The sequence below is a fragment of the Thalassophryne amazonica genome, chromosome 2, assembly GCF_902500255.1.
Source record: "Thalassophryne amazonica chromosome 2, fThaAma1.1, whole genome shotgun sequence".
Lineage (NCBI taxonomy): Eukaryota > Metazoa > Chordata > Actinopteri > Batrachoidiformes > Batrachoididae > Thalassophryne > Thalassophryne amazonica.
The window spans coordinates 112,712,464-112,726,072 of record NC_047104.1 but is presented as its reverse complement, the minus strand read 5'-3'; the positions used below and the strand labels follow the sequence as shown (position 1 = coordinate 112,726,072).

General features: G+C 40.0%; 1 protein-coding gene across 1 annotated transcript in view; it reads right to left on the bottom strand.

Moving 5' to 3' along the window:
• The window catches only part of dpep1 (dipeptidase 1), a 62,456-nt gene that overhangs the window by 15,249 nt on the left and 33,598 nt on the right, over positions 1 to 13,609 (bottom strand). The window contains exons 5-7 of the mRNA XM_034192085.1: positions 10,185 to 10,254; positions 9,552 to 9,728; positions 4,915 to 4,996 (exon numbers count right to left, since the gene is read on the bottom strand). Of these exons, the coding sequence (XP_034047976.1) occupies positions 4,915 to 4,996; positions 9,552 to 9,728; positions 10,185 to 10,254 (329 nt within the window). The remainder of the gene's footprint in view (positions 1 to 4,914; positions 4,997 to 9,551; positions 9,729 to 10,184; positions 10,255 to 13,609) is intronic.

Sequence of the window (13,609 nt, the reverse complement as noted above, 5' to 3'; positions counted from 1 at the left end):
AATTTGGACTTCAGACGGGGGCACACCTAGGGTGTTCTAAATCTGAAGTTTTCACACTTTCTTTGGACGTGACAATTAATTTGCCGTCGTGTGGTTGATTCCTTTCACCTCCCCGTAGGAAGCGGAATCACTTGCCTTCGCATCCACACACGGTTGTCACTAACGTTGTCCAAAGTATTACACTTTCACACAGTTATTTACACTTACACAAAACACTATTTACACATAGAAACACTTTTAATAATCGTACGCGTATTCTTATGCCAGGGGAGCTCGCCCTCCCGTGAAATTTAACTAATGTCCTGCATTAGGGGACTCCGTCGTCCCTGCCAGATTTAACTGCTTTTTTACAGTGCACGTATTTCTACCCGGGATTTCCTTTACGTATTAAAACAGAGGAGTCCGTATCCTCCTTCCGGAATTTAACTACGGGCGTCCCTCGCAACCGTAGAGGAGTCCGCCCTCCTCGCGGATTTTAACTGCTTTGCATTAACAGACGATTCCACGCCATTGCTTACGGAGTTTAACTGTTTTATGTGATCACTTTTATCCCCTACCGGTACGCGTATATAAACAGAGGAGTCCGCACCCTCCTTACAGAGTTTAACTGTGTTTCATTAACAGACGATTCTGTATCATCGCTTGCGGAATTTAACTGTTTTATGTGATCTGATCACCACTCACTCAGTACTGTTTACAAAGAAATTTTACTCACTGACTCGACCTCCTGTCTGTCTTCTTCGGGAAAATCTCGTCAACCAGACGATGCCAACGGTGGTCGACAATTGCAGACACGATCAATCGATCGGACCTTGGCCAAGGATTTACGTCTGGACTTGGCGACCTCCGCTGGACACCTCCGGTATTGTTGAGATCCCGGACGTAGCCCCCAGTCAATGTTGGGTATTTTCTCCTCCAAACATTCTTAAAACCTTTGATAAGACAAACAGAGTCAAGAAACACCAGTGAGACAGAAAGTCAAATTAATCACGCGCGGAGTGCGGCCAGGCTGTACACCAAGGCTACACTAAAGTCTGGCCTGTGCTCCCGCTCTTTTTATTAGAGAAGCCCTCATTACATCATAAAACATGTCCTAAGGGGGGGGGGGGGGACAACGCGAGACAAGTTTCTTCCCGTAACATAAACACATACGTCAATAAGTGCAGCTGTAAGGAAAAACAGTTTCTTTCTTTTACTCTTATCGTCGGAGGTCAGCACATCTCGTTCGTCTGTTGCAGTTATCAGCTGTTGTGCATCTGCCTGGAGTGTCCTGGTCTTCACACTAAGCATCACATCACAACAGTCAAAAACAACCTTCAGTTCTTTTACTCCCAGTTCAGCCTGACCCCGTCATACTTCACTCCCAGTCGTTAGCGGCTACAAAAACAAGTTGTATAATAATAATAATAAGTACATCCAGCTCCTCATTCCCAGTTCAGATTGACCCCAGCATGCTAAAACAAGGTTGAATAACACGTACATTCTCAGGGTTAGTGCAAACAGCACAACACCGTTCTCATGAGAAAGAAGACAAAGGTCCAAATGTTTAACAGTGATAACATATATATATATATATATAAAATCCTTAACAACTCTGCTGAGGTCCCCCATCTATTATGTAGATACGGCATGCGGACAAACAAATAAGCATGGATGGATGCATGGAGTCCATTTCAATGGTCCCCCTATTTCATTGCGGAGGACAGTGAAAAATGAGTTGAAAAAGGTCAAATAATACAGAAAAGAGTAGTTTTCCAATTTTCATTTGCAACCTTGTCCCTAAGGTCCAAGGTCAAATATAGTTGGCTTAAGGGAGGTGGGATGAATGATTTTCTATATGTGTTCAATGCAAATTTAGGCTTTATAAAAGAAATTTGGTGCTGGGAAGGCAAAATATACCCAAAAAGTTAAAATTTGTTTATCCATTTGCATTTTTCAAATGTAGTACGCTAACAGAAGTCAAGATACAGGATTTGTTCAGTGGTGGGCACAGCTAACCAAAAACGTAGCTTCGATAACATAATCAGCTAACTAGAAAGTTATCTTTTATAAAGCTAAACCGATAAACCACCCAAGAATTTATCAGAAACTACAGCTAACCGATAACTTCCAGTATTGTCTCCAGTACACTTGCAACCACTAACAAGCTGATTTTGAGTTTAACACCATGATCGCTTCTGGTAGCATCAAAGGCGATCACAGACCCAAACAATGAGTCAGCACTTCTGTCTTTGTGCATCCTGCCCACTGCTGGAAGCTCCCGTTTACTACATGGCTTCCAGCAGTGAAGCAGCTGAGAGGAGCAACAAAGTTCAACTCTCTACTCAAAAGCAGTGTCGCCATGAGGTGGAGCTCTTGGAAAATAAAGCAGTGCTGACTTATGGATTTGATTTATAAATAAAATTAATACCGAGAGAATAACCCCATTAATGTCAATTCTGTCATTTTACAAAGTTAAAATATACCATATATCTTTTAATTTTAAATAATGCACTAATTCTGAAGTTTTGTAACAAACACGCACACTCTCACGAGTGCCACTAGCTTAGCTTATGACAAGCTAAAAGTGGATGCTCGTTATGGCCGAACAACTTTCCACAGCTTCTGGGAATTCTGTGTTAGTACGCGCCTGTGGCCGATGTGCTTGATGAATTCCTGCGCAAAAAGTAGTTCCCAGATAATTGTGATATATTCCTGTGAGATAATGAGTATATCTCATCTAAATTAATTCTAAAATTTACTAGTAATAAAATTATAAAGATAACTGAAGTTTTAAGAGTGGCCATAATAAATATTTAAGAAACTTAAAAGTTTATGAGCACTGTAAGCATTGACACAATGGAGTTTTATACGGAAGAGTTCAGAAAGATACGATTGGAATGTTTTGATTACCATTTACAGTTGGCGATGAAAGACTTGGGTGTTAACATCGTGTTAAAGTCAGAACAAGAAGCTGCACTGAAAGAGATCTGGGAAGAGACACATTCTGTGTGTTGTCGCTCCAACGAGAGCAGCACGCTGAGCAGGGTGGTGAAAGTAGCCCGGCGAGCTCAATCTGTGGGTGAGCTATCCCACAATGCCAAAATAGCACAGATGTCGGTCCAATGAGAGCGGGACTCTGAGCAGGGTGACAAACACAGACAGATGCCAAAGGCATTATGGGTAGAATGTGCCTCCGCTAACACTGATTGGTTGACCCATTCATTCTATGTAAAAACTAACACGTTAATGTGAGGTGTGTGTGTTGGTGTTTACATATAAAAAATATGCCTTTTTTTATTTGTAAAAAAAGAAAAATGCTAAAAAGTCAAGTTGTTATTTTGACAACCGCCTGATATAACCGGGGTCAAAATAAATAGAACACTACCATCTACTGGCGCCCAGACGCTCATACTACCATGAACACTGAACACTACTGGCCAGTAGATGCCAGTAGAGACCGTGAAAACTTGCCAAAACAAAATTCCAGATAATCCGTGTCTGCTACATACATATATATATACACATATATATATATATACACATATATATATATATACACATATATATATATACACACATATATATATATACACACATATATATATATACACACATATATATATATACACACATATATATATATACACATATATATATATATACACATATATATATATACACATATATATATATACACATATATATATATACACATATATATATACACATATATATATATATCGATTGCAGTGATTCCAATAGAAAATAATGGAGAAGCAACCTGGGCTTCTTCTGGCATTTTTACATAAAACAAACACAAAAACAACATCTATAAACACAGAGGATATATTCATGAGAGTTTTAGGCACAATATGAGTTTGAGGCTGTTGTCCGTGTGAAGCCTGATCATAGCATGTCAAATGCATTTCTTCTGTCGTGAATGTACTGACATTACCCATAATGCACCGGGAGACAGCATGTCCACACTAAAACCTTCAAAATTAGTGCAATACTTTAAAACTGAAACATATATCTGATATTTTCACTTTATAAAACTTCAGATGTGACGTGAATTTAAATAACTTGTCCGAAATTAGTTTGGTTAAAATTTTAACCATAAGTTAAAACTGTATGTCTCTGGATGACTTGGGTGATATTGTCAGCGTATCAGTATGGGATCAAAAGAAATGAGCGAGCTTCCTTCCTTCCTTCCTTCCTTCCTTCCTTCCTTCCTTCCTTCCTGTGACCAGCTCTTCTTTGTTTATAGAGAATAGAGCAGTTTCTTCTGGAACCAGCTATTCTCTGTTTACAGAGGATAGAACTGCACATCTACTACAAACTATTTAACAGGTAGGTACTCAACTGATTTTAAACTTGATAAATGTTTATAACTATAAAGCTTTGTTCACCACGCCTCCAAAAATATGGTCTAAAAATTATCGGACCAAAACGTATCAGAAAATAATATGTCCAATGATGGTTTTCAAAGTTATCTGAAAAGCTAATCTGATAATGAAAACTGTAGCTTCAATAATTAGCGGATTAGCGGAACTGTGCCCACCACTGGATTTATTGTAGGTGTTCAATGCAAATGTAGGCTCAAGAATTGATATTTGGAGAGAAAAAGTAGTATTTTGGGATGAGACGGTCTTTGTCTGCCGTTATCTTAGATGAACTTGGAAATCGAGGTCAAGGTCATATGTGTAGGTCACATTTGTGTCCATTTACAGTATAATACAGGTAAGTAATGTCTCAGAAAGGGGCAACAGGGAAATCTAGGGCTCTCATAATGTGACACACGCATGGACACATGCATGCATGAATGGAGTCCATTTCAGTGGTCCCCCTTATTTTATGGTGGGAGACAAAAACAATAGTAAATGTTCATGTTTGTGCACACTGACAGTTGTTGTAGCAATAACAATACTTTACCAGCGACGTCTGAGAGATTAGCTGTTTTGCTGCAGCTCACATAGTCGTAGACGTTCACCATGACGATTCCCCGTGTTTCATTCTGGGGACAAAGACAAAGGATTTCACATTTGGATTCTTACTGGCGCACAATCTTTGATCTACAGCTATTAATACGGGGCAAGATTTCAGTCTACAGATGAATGTCTGTCAGATTAAATAATTGTTTCAGTCATAGCCTGTTTTGCAACCAGGGTTTCTCGCACGTAGACTTCATTTGGGGGGTTGCCCAGGTATATTTGGGAACACAGTTTATAATTTTTTTTACCAACGAAGTTGGAGGAGGTTATGATTTCACCTGTTTGTTTGTTTATTTATTTGTTTGTTTGTGAACATATTGTTATGAAATTTTTACTGAAAATTCATATCCTGATAGGCAAGAACTGATTCAATTTTCAAGGTCAAAGTCAGAAAAAATCTTGGAATCTTTAACATTGAATGAATGTTTTAAAATTCATAACTCTGTCAAAAAGATCAAATTTGTTTCAAATTTGAAAGCGTTATGTATCCTTTATCGACCCTACAAAGTTTGATCCGGAACCGATCCGGATGACAGATTTTGTGGCCATTTAAATTGAACATTGAAAACCCCATTTAATGTATGTTTTACTTTATATCGTAATCAAATGTGCCTCAATAACGCTCATATTTGAAAGCGAGGTGCAGCCTGGTACTCACTATCACCTGACAACCTTGTTGTGATTTGGCACTATATAAACGAAATGAAAAAAAAAGTTTGATCCGGATCTGATCCGGATTGTGGATTTTGTGGACATTTAAATTTAATATTGAAAAGCCCATCTGGTGTACATTTTGAATTATATCTCAATCAAAAGTGCCTAAGTCACTCTCATTTTTCTGTTATGGATTTACCTACACCACCAAAATTGTTTTATCCCTGTTTGTCTATATTCCAGTGAACAGTTGAAAACCAAGTGCCAAAAAGTAATGACAAACTGTGCATAGCAGAGATAACTAATGTTCTGTGAAAATTATCTGAAAAAGAATTCAGAACCCCAAAAAATAAATAAATAAAAAATAATAATAAAAAAAACTGATAACACCACAAAAAACTTTGATTCAAGTGCGTGAACTAAATACATACTCTGGCCATTTGATCACATCTAATTTAGCTTATGAAAGCCAGGGATGAAAAATGTCTGCTTTTTGGAAGATTTTTGCTTTTTTGCCAGTTGCCTGGGTCATTTTTTTTAGATCAGGGTTGTTCAGTAGGAAGTGTTTAGTGCTTTTCCATCAGGCAAGTTTTGAGCAGCTAAAAAAGTCCTCAGAGGTTTCTGAGTTGTGAGCGCGCTCATTTTCTTCATTTTTTCCCTGCTTAACTGTAAAGAGCATTATGTCTGTAAGTAATACTTACCTTTTTATGTTAACCGACCTGTTCTTCTGAAACAGGTGATAGATGAATTTTATAACTTAAAAATGGGAGCGATGCTAACGCGTTAGCATGTCTACAGAATTTTCAGTATTAAAGTTAGCATTAAGCTGTTCACATCTCAGCACATTTGTGTGCATTTGTTTTCTGTGTAACAATTAATGACTCAGTGTTTGTTGTTCAAATGCATAACAAATTGTATTTTTTTTTTCATTGAATTTTATTTATATATTGTAGTTTCACACTGATCCTCACAGAAAACTTCTCAAACTTACCTGGTGGAAAAAAATGGACATGAATGAGCAAAGCTCATCAGCATCTCACCATGTCATTTAGGTCCTTCAGACTATTTTGATGCTTCAGCAGAGCATTAGCATAGTAAAAACCTTTTCAGCTCTGCCCCCCAGACCCCCCGCCTTTTTAAGCTTTTTTGTTTATTTGCCTCTCACATGCCTGGAAAACCTCCTCACCATCTAACCATGTCCTTTAGGTTCAGCTGACCCCCCTAATTACAGTCCTCTTAACCCCCTGCCACTTTAAGCATTTTTTTTTAATGTAGATGTAAATTAATATTCAAAGTTTTCAGCTAGTTGACAGTAGGACTGTACAATATGGCAAAATTATCGTATCTCAATATTGTCATATAAATTGTCATGTAAATGTAACTTATATACATGCTGTCCATATTTTTGAGCCGCTTAGGTGTGTAGGGAGAGTTCCCATGGGATAAAAAAGCTTTTCAACCTACCATCCCTGCTTCTCAAGACCAGGCACATAAGTGGCTCTACTCTCTCTTTCTCTTTTATCTTTAAAGATATTTCGGTGTACCTTAGTAAACACTAGTAGAGTTCCACCTTAGATTTGGAATGTATAATAGAAGATATACCTTACTGAACTGTCATATCAATATGATATACGATATGACTATGATTTGACGCAAAGTGCAGCAACAGTGAAAATTAAACATTCTTAAACAAAACAGTAATAATACCACACTCATTTTGCACTCATCATAAGGTTAGGATACTGTGCCCTCCAAAAGTATTGGAGCACTTGGAATTTCACACTTTTTAATTTGTTTATGCCATTTTAAATACAAGAAATACTAAAATAATTAAAATTTATAAAATTATCTTCCTCAAACTCAAACTGAAAGCAAATCTCTAAAACTTGATAAAAACCTGTAAATAATAATCAGTTTTATTGCCAGTTTTCTTTAGACAAGTCAGGGGAAACATGGTAAATGATAAGAATGGTGACAAAGGTCAGTTTCAGTTTGTAACAGGGGTCAAAAGTTAAAGTTGCTCCATTAATTTTGCTCCAGCTGTAATTGTGCTGAATTTGATGCTTGTATCACCATTTGAAGGATTGTTTCAGTTATCTGCTGCACTAAGAAGCCAACAGAACATGAACCAGCTGCTGTCTGTTCCCTTAAACATGTTTGCACACTTAGACAGCTAACAGACAGACATGGCAACCTGAATTAAAGGAGAAATGCTGATTTTAACAACCTGGACCTCATTTCTGACATAAAATACGGTCGTGTACTCACCAATATAAGTTTGGTGTGATTAGAAGTCCATAGTTCAAACAACGTGTTCAGTTCAAATCTGAAGCAAACATTTTTCTTCTTCTACTAAGGTGGATTAGAACTTTTTGTAGTACACAGCACAAACTACTGGACAGGAGGAACCTAGCAGTCAATGTGACACTGATTTGAAAATGCAGCTCTTTCAACCAGACGTGTGACATGTCAATCATCTGTGTCCAATCAGATTTCAGGGGAGTCCAGTGAAACCCCGGCCTCCACTCTAGCTCCACCCATGCCAGGAAGTGTTCTACATTTCCTGTTTCACTGTGACCGAGAATTCGGCATTTCCTGTTTGAGTGTGAGCTTGCCACTGAGTTCCCGCGAGATTCCATGGGATCTCGTCTGTCACTCCAGGAAGTGTTTGACATTTGAACATTTCCTGTTTTACTGTGGACTTGAATTTTGGCACTTCCTGTTTAGGACGCCCTGTACCATGAGTGAGCCTTGCGATGCTTCGCTCATATTATATTTGTATAAAAACTATGACCAAAATGCACCATTTAAGAAAATAATAATAATTTCTCCCCAGCGCCCAAGCATTAGGATGGTAGGAGGAAGTGTGTACATGAGGGCATTGACCTCACCTGGTAACACGTACATCTATGTTCTACTTTGACTGAATTGCTTAAATCTTATAGCCCTGCACAGCAACTGTCCTGTTGTTTATGTGTTTATTGCCTTTAACTGAACCATCACAGTTACAACTTCAAAGGCTGAGCTGAACAAAATTTTAAAATACTTATGGACTGTTGTGTGGGCCGCTGAAGAGGAGGTACTGCTGGCCCACCACCACCAGAGGGCGCCCTGCCTGGAGTGCGGGCTCCAGGCACCAGAGGGCGCTGCCGCCTCACAGGAGCAGCCGGGGTGACAGCTGTCACTTATCACCGACGACAGCTGTCATCAATCACCAGATCTACAGAGGTATATCAGCAAGACGGCATCTCCACCTCATCGCCGAGATATCGCTCTACTAAGGAGGTAATATTCTCAGCTGACTGTGTTTGTTGACAGGAATATCTGTTACTTGAGTGAGTTGGACAGTATTCATTCTGTTCCTTTTTTCGACGAGAGGTGGAGGTGGTTTCCCACCATACGTGTTGCTGGGTGCACACGCACCCACTTCTAACTGTGTTTGTTCCTCGCCAGCAGTACCAGATCCGACACGCGGAGGCAGTGGTCACCTGGGAGTTCGGGACTTGGCGGCTCCAGTATTCCCGGGGTTCGGTGGCGGAGGAAATCGTGTGGTTCCGGTTCGACTTCGGACCGATGTCTCCTATCTTCGAGCCTGCCCACATGACAGCTTGTATTTGACTTCATTCACTATTGTAATCGGTTGTTGTGCATTTTCACAACAGTAAAGTGTTGTATTTGGCTTTATCCATTGTCCGTTCATTTGCGCCCCCTGTTGTGGGTCCGTGCTCCTACACTTTCCCAACAATGGACCTTTCCTATAAAAAGCCATTTATCTACTGTAATAAAACAGCAAAATCAGGGCAGGTTACATAACCTGTGTCTTGTGTAAGACAGATAAATCAGTCCTGCAGGTTATCTAGGTTATCAGGTCTAGTTATCACCCCCTTGCCTGCCCATCCACTGTGAACACACACACACACTCACCACCGGTCTGAGGACATCATCTGGGACATTCCTTTTGTGTGGACAGAGTTTTTCTGCAGATGAGTGACTGAAGATGACTGGAGCTTTGGACAAGTTCAGCACCTGTTTCATCACTGCTACAGGCACATGAGCGAGGTCGATCATCATCCCCAGACGGTTCATTTCCACAACAAGTCGCTGTCATACACAAACACCACTAAGACTATTATGTAGCATTCTCATCAATTTATCTTGAAACATTGCATGTATAATGGATATAGCAGATAAAAGTTTAAAGTTGTACTGTGGGTTGAGGGTTGTCGTGTACACTCGTACTGAGTGTCCCTGCAGTTTCAACATTTTATATATTTGTATATATATAATATACAGGATGTGTATTTTCTGTATAGTCAAAAATATTTCAAAACAATTACGTGAAAGTTCCCACACACTTTCCAGTTAGCAACATATAGTGTACTTCATATTCTTTATATTTTAAAAATGTTTTTCTGATTGCATCAAACATTTTGCAATGACATGAAGTTCAAGTGCACTTCAGTTAAACAGTTACAAATCACACGGGTAAAGCCGGACCAAAGAATAACCCTAACTCATCATATTGTGAATGCATAATTTCCATGTCTGCTGACTGACCTTTCCAAACGGAGACAGGCCATTGTGTTGGGACGGCTCTGATCCAGTGTCCACACGCCAGTTATCTGCCCTGATAAAACAAACTATCATCACTACTGGAACACAGAACCAACCAGAGGAGGGGACTGAGGTTGATTTGTTGATTCATTTCTCAAATAACCCCATGTTTAGTGTTTCCTTGCCCTCCTGATTCTGTTGTATGTATTTCCTAAAGACACAATTTCAAATAGTAAACAGGTGTTTGTAACCTGGGTTAAAACAAAATACTGTTATTAAAGAAACTAATTTATTGAAAGCAAGACGGTTATCCAGTACCACTGGGCCTCTGTGTGGTTCTGTACTACCACAGTGAGACTCATCATTACCGTATCTCTAAATGGAAAACACTTGACAAATGTCCTTGAAGTGGCCGGCCATCCAAAACTCCTCTAAAAGCACAGTGATTATTCATCCAGTAGATTAAGAACCAAGGACAGCGTTCCAATTTGGAGCTCTATGATCAATAACTGGGAGAGTGGCAAGATGCTGCTCAGTCAGTTGTGACTTTGTTTTTACTAGCTTGGGAGGTGCTGCGACTTATCCTCCAGTGTGACTTACATACCAAATAAAATCACATGTTTGTTATTAATAATAATAGCTATGATAACTATTTACATATGGCTTCCCCAGGAATCAAAGCACTAATATAAATAAGCTGTAATAATGAAAGAATAAATGGCAGTAAAAAGTACTCTAAAGCATAAAATTCCCAAATTAAAGAATTGATAATACAAGAAAAAAAGTGTGATTTATATTCAGGTGCTACTTATATTCTGGAAAATACTGTAGTTGAGGTTCCATTGAACAATGCTAAAAACACCTTGATGACCCTCAAACCTTTTGTCTTAAGGACTGATGAGTAAAAGTAAATCTGTAATTGTGGATGTTAAATCTCAGTAATCATACAATCATACATAAGTGGATCTAACGGATGAAGCTGCCATCAACTGCTAAAAGCGTTAACACCATTGGAAATATTCACTCAGTGTGGATACTGGCACAGTTGTGTGGTGAAACAACTAAGATGTCTATTTTAGTTGTTTCACCACACAACAAGCCATATTGTTCCAGGTGTTTATAATAAAATACTCCAAAACAGCAGACACATCCTCCACAACAGTGAGTGACCGCCACATCCAGCGGACTCTGACTTGCGGTCGGACACTACGAGAGATGGATGTCACTGGGCTCTGCCGCTGTCACTCTAAGCAACTACAGCCCACAGTTGTACACAACTTCATGGCTTAAACCTCTCAAACTAAGAAGGGAGAAAAAAATCACTGTCGTACAGTTGTCATGAAGGAGGAAAGTGTCTATAGACTGTAAACATGTTTATTTCTGCTCTAAATTTGGACTTTGCAATATAGAGTCCTATGGGAATGTGTTTTGTTTTGAAGCCAGCCTCAAGTGGCCAGTCAAGAAAATGCAAGTTCTTGGACTTCTGGGAATGTGACAAAAGACAGCATCAATCTACTTGATAGGCTGGAAATCACTTTGGGATTACTGGGAGTGCCCTTGAATGGCTGACGTCATACTTGACCAGTCGTTCTCACTGTGTTTTGTACAGTAACACTACCTCTGACCTTAGTGACATGAAATTTGGGGTTCCACAGGGGTCCATCTTAGGCCCCCTGCTTTCCTCCCTTTATATGGCACCCCTTGGGCACATATTGCGGTGTTTTGGGATTACCTTTCACTGCTATGCTGGTGATACTCAGTTATATATGCCGATAACTGCTGGTAATCTCATTCACATAAAATCCTTAGAAGATTACCTTGCATCAGTGAGAAGTTGGATGTCTAGAAACTTCCTACTTTTAAATTCTGATCAGACTGAAATGATGATTCTTGGTCCAGTGAGACATCGGCATCAATTTAACCAGTTAACGCTTAGCCTAGGCTCGTGTGTCATACATCACACTGATAAAGTGAGGAACCTTGGGGTAATTTTGGATCATACACTGTCCTTTGATAAAACTGTTCAGGGACTGGCACCTCTCTACCTAGCTGCCTAATTAAACCTTACGTACCGGCGTGTGCTTTGCGTTCTCAGGGTGCAGGACTCCTTTGTGTCCCTAGGGTGAATAAGACGTCTGCGGGTCATAGAGCTTTCTCTTATTGTGCTCCTATTCTGTGGAATGATCACCCCGCATCAATAAAACAGTCAGACTCTGTGGAGACTTTCAAGTCCAGACTGAAGACGCACTTATTTTCCCTTTCATATGACTAGCATACTGGCATAGTATAGTTCTGCGCTTTTTATTCTTTTAATTCATTTTATTAGGAAACAGAGCATGTCACAACCTCAACTTTACCTAAATTCTGGGTCTTTTAGTGAAGCTTAGGGCTAGTGGCTGGCGATCACCTTAGTATCCTGTTTTTCTTGTTGTTTAATGCTGGCAAATTATGCTGTATTTCTTGTCTTTCTTGTCTGTAGCATGGCCCAAGCAGAGGGTCACCCCTTTGCGTCTGGTCTGCTTGAGGTTTCTTCCTCAGAGGGAGTTTTTCCTTACCACTGCTGCTCTGGGGGTTAGCAAGGTTAGACCTCACTTGTGTGAAGTGCCTTGAGGCAACTCTGTTGTGATTTGGTGCTATATAAATGAAAATAAATTGAATTGAAAATTTGAATTTTCTGCACTAATTTCCCAGCTAAGCTAATGGATTCCACCCCCACATTTGTCTTAAGCCTTGCAGGATCTCTAATCACCTGCTCCGTGGCCTGCTGTAAATTCCTAATGTTACCCTCCCTGTAGAGCTCTATCTATGTTCGCAGACAAGATGGCGGTGCCTTCCCCAGTAGGGTGGAGTCTGTCCGGCATCAGCAAGCCACGGCGGCCCCAGAATGAAGGCCAGTTATCAATAAAGCTAAAGCCTTGCTGTCTACAAAATTGCACCAGCCACCTATTTAACGATGTCAGCCTGCTAAATGCCTCATCAGTACCCCGGGAGTGAAGGGGACCAGAGACTATTAATCAATGCCCACACATCTTTCTGGCAAGGTCACAAGTCCTCTCTATGTCCATTTTTGTGACCTCTGAGTGCTTCATCCTGACATCATTGGTGCCGACGTGAATAACTATGTGACTATATATATCTCATGTCTGTCTTCCCTTCTGCAGCGTCAGCACCCTAAGATGGGATGCAATGTCGGGAGCTCTGGCTCCAGAAATACATTTAACATCAGCCGGCGTCTGTAACCTGACTTTCCAGGTGAATCCCCTATCACTAAAGTCCGGCGTTTCGGCCTCGAGACAGGAGTGGAAGTCACTCGTGGGCTCAGAATTCACATCAGGAAAATCCAAGGGCGAGAACTGATTCACAGTTCGCAGTGATGAGTGTGATCAGAACTCCTACGAGTAAGCCGCTCCTAAGATTAACACAAGAGT